The sequence below is a fragment of the Fukomys damarensis genome, unplaced genomic scaffold, assembly GCF_012274545.1.
Source record: "Fukomys damarensis isolate Sample0158 unplaced genomic scaffold, DMR_v1.0_HiC HiC_scaffold_37, whole genome shotgun sequence".
Taxonomy (NCBI): Eukaryota; Metazoa; Chordata; class Mammalia; order Rodentia; family Bathyergidae; genus Fukomys; species Fukomys damarensis.
The window spans coordinates 8,528,085-8,537,451 of NW_022900949.1; the positions used below are offsets into that span (position 1 = coordinate 8,528,085).

General features: G+C 56.2%; 1 protein-coding gene across 1 annotated transcript in view; it reads right to left on the minus strand.

The window, feature by feature from the left end:
- Nucleotides 1-8,085, minus strand: part of Hdgfl2 (HDGF like 2) — a 17,230-nt gene extending 9,145 nt beyond the window's left edge. The window contains exons 1-3 of the mRNA XM_033759609.1: nt 7,892-8,085; nt 7,464-7,540; nt 7,234-7,372 (exon numbers count right to left, since the gene is read on the minus strand). Of these exons, the coding sequence (XP_033615500.1) occupies nt 7,234-7,372; nt 7,464-7,540; nt 7,892-7,996 (321 nt within the window). The 5' untranslated portion in view covers nt 7,997-8,085. The remainder of the gene's footprint in view (nt 1-7,233; nt 7,373-7,463; nt 7,541-7,891) is intronic.
- Nucleotides 8,086-9,367: the final 1,282 nt, after the last annotated feature.

Consider the following 9,367-nt stretch of genomic DNA (forward strand, 5'->3'; position numbering starts at 1 on the left):
TGGTACCAGGGATCAAACTCAGGACCTTGAGTTTGCAAGGCAGGTGGCGGAACCACTGAGCTAAATCCCCAGCCCATTTTTTGGGTTTTGGACAGGACTTAGAGCCTTTATACTGAGCTGCACCCCAGTCCATTTTTATACTTTTGATTTTGAGACAGGGTATCACTGAGTCGTTGTCACTGGGCTCAAACTTGTGACCCTCCTGCCTCAGCCTCCTGAGTGCGGGACTGTTGGTGTCCAGCCACTGCTGAATTTGTTACACTCAAAATGCCCCCAGAGGCAGGAATAGCCCCCAACAAGCTGATGCTTTTTATGGCCCGTCTTCTGGACTGGCCACGTCACTGGGCTCGGTGGGTAAAGGACACAGAAGTGACTGAGGCCCAGCCCGCTTCCTTGGGGCTGACTGATGAGGGCGGAAGAGGCTGATTCATGCACACAGCTCCCGAAGTGGAGACAGGCAGGAAGAAAGCACTGGGCGTGGTGGCTGTGAGGGGCGCGAGAGAAGGGAGCATTGCACACTGTGGCAGGCCGGGGGCTGAGGAGGCCCCAGAGGCTGTGACACTGCAGTGGAGGAGTTGTCCCAGCATGCAGAGGGCTGTGGGCTCCACGCGCTCTGCAGAGCAGGAATGCAATGCCTGAGGTGTCCTCTTAGCAACTGGAGGAGATGGCGCTGCAGGGGCACAGTGAGAGAGGGCAAGATGGCGAAGAGGTTGGGAGTGAGGCCAGGCCCGAGTCCTGCACAGCGGTCCTGAGGCTCTCGATCTGACCAGGCAGATGGCAGTGAAGGCCACAGGGGCCTCCTCGGGTTCCTCTGGAACCGGCTCTGGATGACCTATGTTTGTGGTAGGAAAATGCACCAGGCCCACTTCCTCAGCACTCAGTCAGCCACCAAACATCACAGAGACCTACTACGTGCCCCACACAGGCTGGGCACTGGGTAGACCAAGACACAGTTTTGCTCTCAGAAGCTCACTCTGGCGGCGACAGGCCCGTAAAGGCAGTCACAGCACAGCACCAGGAGGGGAGCAGCGCCACATCAGCCACGTCTGACCGCGAACTCAGACCAAGGTATTTCATGGCACTTCTCAGTAACTGCTATTTGACAGAAAGCTGGGTGTGGTGGTCCCAGCACTCTGGGAGGCTGAGACAGGAGGATCACAAGTTCAAATCCAGCCTGGGCAACTTAATCACTTAGCATGACCTCATCTCATAGTAAAAATAAATAAAGGACTGGTGCTGGGGATGTAGCTCAGTGGCACCAAGGACCTCAGTTCAATCCCCAGTACTGCAAAAAAAAAAAGAGGAGGTTAAAAAAAGGACTGGCGATATAGCTCTGTGGGAACACCCCAGGTTCAATCCCCAGTGCTGTGGGAGAAAAAAATAAAGAGAGAGGAAGATAATTTACAGAGAAAGGAGAAGGAAAAAGGATCAAGATGCAAAATGCAATTCCATACAGTGAATGCATTTATTATGTACCTCAAAATTACAGTGAGAAAAAAAAATTTTTTAAAAGCACTGTGGGGAGTTGAGGCAGGAGGATTCCAAGTTTGATGCCAGCCTGGGCAACTTAGCATTTAAGTGAGACCCATTCTGAAAATAAAAGCTAAAAGAAGGCCTGGGAATATAGCTCAGATTGAAGGCCCTGGGTTCTACACCCAGGACCTAAAACCCACAAACCTAGGCCCCAACCTCTGGAAACCACTCAGATATCCGGCGATGAGTTAACTACGGCACAGCTGTAGGGCCGGAGAGGGAGGAAGCGCGGACACAGTGCAGCGCGAGGGACCCTGAGAACATCGCACTCGGGGAGAAGCCGGGCACAAAGGACAGAGTGTGCGGCTACGCCGAGGTGACTTTCTCACCCCAGCAGGTACATGCAGACAGAAGGCAGACTCGAGGCTGTGGGGAGCGACAGCTAGCGGGCTCCTCTGTGGGGCCGTGGGGCGCTCTGCAGTCACAGTGGAGGCGGCCGAACACAGGAATTGTACAAAACGCCACTGGTGGGTGCACTTTAAAACGGTCATTTTGGGGGCTGAAGCCAGGGCCTGTGCTCTGAGCTACATTCCAAGCCTGTTAAAATTACCTTATTTTGAGGTAGGGGCTCACTAAATTACCCAGGCTGAGTCTGTAATCCTCCTGCATCACAGAGTGCTGGGATGACAGCAGGTGTTACACCCAATTCAATTTATATGTAATACACACACACACGCGCACACACACACACACACACACACACACACACAGAATGTATTTTTTTCTTTGTTTTTTGAGACAGTATGACACACGCGCACGCACACACACACACACACACACACACACAGAATGTATTTTTTTCTTTGTTTTTTGAGACAGTATGTACGTAGTCCAGGTGTGGCAACCCTCCTGCTCCAGCCTCCTGAGTGCTGGAGTGCCAAGCACACACCACTGTGCCCGGTAAGATTATTTTTTAAAAAGGCCTACTGTCTTGGCGTGATTATGCCCAGCATGGAACGCACACACACACACACACACACACACACAGAATGTATTTTTTTCTTTGTTTTTTGAGACAGTATGTACGTAGTCCAGGTGTGGCAACCCTCCTGCTCCAGCCTCCTGAGTGCTGGAGTGCCAAGCACACACCACTGTGCCCGGTAAGATTATTTTTTAAAAAGGCCTACTGTCTTGGCGTGATTATGCCCAGCATGGAAGGGATGGGACAGGGACAAGCTTGCTGGCCAGGAAAAAGGCAAGGAGGAGAATGAAAACGGCATGAGGTCCACGAGAGGCGTCTCAAGGCAGAAATGGGACTGTGGAACTGGGGACGGGACAGAGGAGCCACGTGTGCCCAGGAGTCCCCGCTGGGCGCCAGGGGAGGGGGCTGCGTGGCAGGAGGGAAACGGGGTCCTACAGCAGCTGATCCGTGTGGATGCACGCAGGGCGGGGCGGGGCGAAGACCTGGCCGGAGGAGGGAACCCCAACTCCCCTCACAGGCTCCCCTGGAATAAACCCCACCCTCCCCCACACCAAGGCGGAGGCGGGAGCCCAGGCCACCCGAACGCACGCGCAGACTCTGGCTAACAATCCCTGCTTCACGCAGGAGAAAAACGAGAACCAGGTGTTGAACTGACCTGGCAGCTGTCTCCCTTGTGCCACTGTGGCCCAGCGCCCCCAGGCGCAGCGACAGGGCCCTGCCTGTATAATTTCTGACAAGATTGAAAGGGTATCACCTAAGTAGGTCATGGCGCAAATGGAGGTGCCCGGAGAATAACGCTTCCAAGCAGATTCACACCTTTCCTGCACAGCTGCCAGTCGGCATCGCCGGTGGGCAGAGAGGGAGCGCAGTGCCCCTCTGTCACAGGGGAACAGCAGCTCGGAGACAGTGCCAAAGGGCTGGGCCAAGTACCTTTTGCAGAAGGAGCAGGTCGATATCATGATTGTAAGAGCAACCCAAGTACTTCAGAGCTTGTCATACATGGCTCACTACGAACAGGTGGGAATTATTATTCCGACTTTTTACTTTTTTTGGTCTGTCTTGCAGTACTGGGGATGGAACCCAGGGTCTTTCACTGAGCTACATTCCCAGCCATCACCCCCACTTTTTTTGCTTATTTGCAGACAAAGTCTCAAACTAAGGTGCGGGTTGGGCTGGAATTTGACATCCTCCTGCCTCGGCCTCCCAAACTGCTGGGATGACAGACATGAACCACCATACCTGGCTTAGCATCCTGACTTTGCAGATGAAGATACAATCTGAGAACAGTTAAACAACAACAGCTCAAGAACAGAGTGAATAAGGACGAGAGAAACTCAGGACATGAACACAAGTCCTCCTCCTGAAAAGTCCCCTCACTTCTGCCGCCCCCTTAACCAAGCATGATCTGATCTGGGCCTCCACACCCTGGCCATCTGTTGGGAAGGACATGCATGCTCCTTTGAGAAACTGAGGCTCCAGGGAGTCAGGGACTTGGCCCAAGTGTTGACTCGGGATCCAGCCAGGATCTCTGGGTCTCCTGGACCTGCCTTCCCGCAAAGGTTCTGGGCCATGTTGCCCATACAGAGGTCTGCATGAAATGAATGCTGGCAGGACAGACAAGAACCCAGAAATAAAAGGCCAAAGCCAGCCACTTCCAAGCACCCCAGGACTCTGGGGTGTGGGAGGCAGCTCATTTGAGCGGTTCTGGCAGGGACTGTGGTGGAGAAGAGATCAGACCCGGCGATGGCCTCTGTCGCACGCTGAACATGACACTTTTCCTTCCTGGCTCCTGGATACTCCACTGTATCCAGAGGCTGCCACTGTACTCTCACGGCCCCAGGTACAGAGCACATGAACCCAGTGATCCTCGCAGCAGGACTTCTGGCCTCAGGCCAGCCTCCTCCTAATCCCGTCCCCAGCTGGTCTCAGTCAGAGGAAGAGACCCCGGACAGGTAGTAGGGAGGCCTGGGCTTTGGTCCTGCTCAGCCTTGTTGCTGACGAACTTGAGAACCCTGGACCAGTCCCTTCACATCTCTACTATCACGGGAAAAGGAAACATTAAATGGGGCCCTTCTATGTCAATGCTGACAGCCCTAAGTGTCACTGCCCCCCAGGGAGCATGTGACAACATTGAGACACATTGTGGCTGTAAGGACTGAAGAGGAGACAGGCAGATGTTACCGGCAGCTGGCGGGGGAAGGCCAGGCATGCTGCTCAGTACGTGGTACATCACCGTTACTGTTACACAGGACCAACGCGAAGGGCCTCAGGCTCTACCTGGGCTCCTCTGGGTATTCAAGCAAACTCTCCAGGCCTCAGTCTACCCACCTGTACAATGGTCACCCTCAGGGTTGCTGCAGAAACCAAAAGACAATTCCAAGCCTCAGTTTTACCAACTGGCTTGATGAGGGTCAAAAAATAGGCCTGTTGTATACTCCTGGAAGAAACAGCTAAGCTTTCGAACAGACTGACATTATTCTCTGCATGTTGTACAGAACAATCATCAAGGTATAGGATAATGGTGACTGAATACAGCAAAGGGCAAAATTACGCACTTCTGAAAAGAAAGCATGTGTGATTTTACATAAATATATAAATCAGGCATGGTTGGGCACGCCTATAATCCCAGCTACTTAGAAGGCTGAGGCAGAAGGATCTCAAGTTTGAGGCCAGCCCGGGGAAACGGCAAGGCCCTGCCTCAAAATAAACAAATAAAAATCAAAACAGAATCTTGAAAGGTGTGCAAGGACCTGACATCTGTGGCAATTCTGAGAGGAAACAAAACAGAAACCAGGAGGCAAGAATGGGCAGCAAGATTGCCTTTTTCGGGTTTTTGTTTTTTTTTTTCCCATACCGGGGACCAAACTTGGGTCCCTGCGCGTGCGAGGTAGGCGGCGGAAGCTCTGAGCTGTATCCCCCGTCCCCAAGATTGCCTTTTTTGAGGCCACCTTCACTGAATGCCCATTTTCACTTTCGAAGTCTGGGTAAAGATAAAATAAAAAAGCTTCAAGTACTAAAATATTTTAATAGGGCCAGGGATCTAGCTCAGTGGTTCCGCCGCCTGCCTTGCAAGCACAAGGACTCAAGTTTGATCCCCGGTACCAAAAAAGAAAAAAAAAAAAGTTTTCCACAAAGCACGCTTCCAATGCCTGCCTGACAACTGGCCACATTAGAAGCACCAGGTGGGTCTGGCAAGGGGAACTGCAAGCGCCACAGGCTCCGTGCACACTACACCTGCAGGGCCAGGGGCTGGCCTGGGAACCTGCACTCGAACGCTGTGCCATCTGGACCCACATACAGATTAGAGACCCAAGGAGCAGCAACTCGACCACAACTACTCCTCAGCTTGGTGGGTCTGCAGGGGGCTCGTTTAATCTCAAGGGTGCGCTGTTCTGAGTTTTCTTTCCTTGAGGGCAGCCGAGTATGTACTTAACAAGCTGTGGGTGCCCAATAAATATTAAATGGTGCGATGATTCACCAGGAGCTAATACGCTTAGGATGTAACCAAAGAGACCTTGGGCTGGGGCCAGAAAAGGATCTCATGAAACTCAACTGCCTTAAAGATCTTCCGATCACTTCGAGGGCCAGGGACACGCACAGGCTAGGAAAAGAGGCTGGCTGGCGAACCCGAGGTCTCCCGAACACATCGAGAGCCAACCTGGGATGCATGGGGCCTGGGCCCCTGGCCCCTGCACAAGTGCCTCCCAGGCCTTCAGTGCTCAAGAGGCAGCTGCTGAGTGAACCCCAAATCCCGGGGCAGGAGCTCCAGAAAACATCTGGCACATGGCAGTGCCAACACAGAAATGTCCACCCGTCCACAGGGGGTGCTCGACAGTGCCGGCCAGCTCGGGCTGAGACAAGAGGGAGGCTCACCAGAGCATCAAAAGACCCCAAGTCCCGAAGAACTCCAGGCGCCATGATGCTACCCTGGAAACCACAGGCCGGCCTGTCTCCCCAGTGACGACTCTGTGTCCTTTTCCTCACTAACTGCCCAGCTCTCACTCACTGTGACCCGTTCCCGGAACCGCCTTGCGATGTCAAGCCTGCCTCTCCTAGGCCAGAGCTACTCCTGCCCTCCAGCCTCCCCCATAACCCTCAGAAGCAGTGGTTCTAAGCACAGCCACGGACCCCAGCCCAGCTTCCCTGTCCACATCCCACCCTGAAACACCCAGCACGGGACCCGACTCCAGCCTTCCCTGGCCTTCTAGCATCTGCTCTGAACCCCTCCTCGCCCACAACCGCGCCACACACTGCTGTGCCACGGAGATGCCCTCAGCTCTACGATCCTTACCATTATTTTCCACATGACTAAGAACACTCATGTCATCAAACTACTGCCTGTTCTCCTGAACTCGAGATGTGACGACAAAGAGGTGAGGATATTACCGAATGAAAAAGTTTCCTTAGGAAATAAAAAGTTCTATAAGACTGTAATAGTACCGTTAGAAATTCAGCCCACGCCAGAGGAATGGTTCTCAGAAGGAGTGATGTTACAGCCCTCTGTCCCCACCCCCAGAGGACACTGGGTGATCTCTGGGGACATGGGTGGCTGCCAAAACGGGGGGAGCTCCTGGCATGGAGTGACCAGCACCCCGATTACCCTGGCAGAGAATGATTCAGCCCCGACTGCAGTGCCAAGGAGGAGAGAGTCCGACCTCACAGCTGCTGTTCCTATGAGTGGAGGAAGAGCCCCCCAAAGTTCCCACGGTGAGGAAGTGCCCTCCTGCCTCGGGCTCTGCAGCCACGCCCGCTGACATCCCCAGCCCCCCAGTACTCACCGGAGGGGCGCTGTAGCTGGCGTGAGGGTTGTTCTGGATCTCCCAGAGTCCCTCATTGAAGCCTTTCCTCTTGTTGGGTTTCCCATACTTATCTTTGCACTTGTCGTATGGGAACAGGTCCTTGGGTCCCAGGAAGGCTCTAGAGAAAGGAACCACGGGCCATTCCCAATGAGCCAGGCCACCCTGGGAGGTACCAAGGGGGGAACCACGCCCCAGCTGGGGAAACTTACGTTTCGTGTGTACCAAAGAAGAAGATGGGATATTTGTTGGGAGGGGGCTTCACAGCACCATCGGCAATGTCATCGATCTGTAGTGAAAGGCCAGTCAGGGGTGCTCAGGGTGAGGGCTAGGAGGCAACTTCACCTACTGACCGGGGAAACCACCAAGAAACCAGCCAAGCTGCTTGGAGAAAAGCATGCTGGGAATAGAGAGGCCTTCAGCCCAGCAAGACGCATCACCTCCCAAATGGGAATCTGCACTCCTCCGTCCACCCCGCATTGCTAACCTGTCCCCCTCCCAGTTATCTCCCCACCCCAGAGAAAGCTGGCCCCAAGGCAGGTGCTTCACCTGAGCGAAGCCAAATATGGCCCCCTGATGCAGCCAGAGGGAGGGGCCGAACCCCCAGCTTCTGGGAACTCCCAGGACCCTCCCACCCGACCTCTCCAGCGAAGAGGCAATCAGGCAGGGGCTCCCAGAGGATGCAGGTGGCAGCTCCAAAGATGCAGAGGGTGGGGAGTGGGCTGCAGGAGACAGGACCGAGCATCCAGGAAGTCCCACCCTCTCCCTGCGGGCCATGGGCTCCAGGAGCTGTCAATCACCTCCCCAGAGGAGGCCAGCAGCCCCTTCCCTTCCAATCAGGCTCTTGGAAATGTTCAGGGCTCTCGGGGCTGCGGGAGGGGGGCGGGGAAGGGAAAAGCTAGCGCCTGAGAAAGAAGAGAACTGGAAAAGGAGGGAAGAGTCTTAAAGTTTCAGAGCTCTGGTTTCCCCAAGAAAATGAGCTCGTTCAAACCAGGCTGCAGCGAGTGCACAGGTCCCGAATGACCCTTTCCCCACCCGCTTCTCCAACTCGTGCGTGACTGCAGGAAAGCTCCCTGCCCGGCTCTCCCCACGTCCTCCTCCCTCAGTCCCTGAGCCGTCTTTTCCTTCTCGGGCACAGGCGTCCTGGCGGAGCGGTCCCCGGCCCCAGAAGCAGCCCACAGCGAGTCAGCCTGCGGACCAGGACGGGTCTCGCGTGCCTTCTGGCGCTGCCCCTCCCTGTGCCCGCCCAGGCCCTGCCCTTGACCCCCGGAGGCCGACGTCAGGCCGCAGCCTCCCCCAGCCGCCTCTCCTGCTGCCGCTATCCGGGCCCTGCTGCAGCCGCACCCCTCCGTCGACCCTTCGTCCCCGGGGTGACCGAGGTCCTGGGACCCGAGGGCCCGCACACCCAGGCTCCCAGGCCTGGACACCTCCGCCCTCGTCTCCTCCGGGACGGACCCCGAGTCTGCGCGGCCCCTCCGTGGGGCACCGGGGTCCTCCGAGAAGCCGCGTCCCGGCCTCCGGTCCCAGGGACCTCGTAGACAGGGTCCCCGGCCCCATTTCCACCGCTGGCCGCCCTCAGCGTCTCGGCCTCGACCCTCAAGCCTCCTCCATCACCGCGAGGCGTCCCCAGCCCCTGGCCGCTGGGTTCTCCGGGTCCCACAACCGGGTCCTTCGACCGAGGACAAACGCTCCCACCACCCCTGACCCCTTCCTGAACCCCGGGTCCCCCGGCTCTCTGCCGGCGGAGCACCGCCTTCAAACTCCGCAGTCGTCGAGCCCCAGGCTGAGGACCTCCCCCGCCAGGCCCCGACCTTCCAAACACCCGTAAATCCCAGAACCCGAGTGGGGTCCGTTAGACCCCGGACCTCGCCCAACGCGACCCTCAGACCTCCGACCCCCCAGAACCCCAGTACGCGGCCCCCCAGATGTCCAAGCCACCCCGAACCCCAAGACGATGCCCTCTTAGGCCTCGGACCCTCCCAGAGCCCCAGGACGCTGTTCCCTCAAATCTCGGGCTCCCCAGAACCCCAGCACGCGGACCCCCAGTCCTCCGACGCCCCCGGAACCCCAGGGTGCGGCCATTCAGAGCTCAGACCCCCCAGAGCCCGGCGCGCGG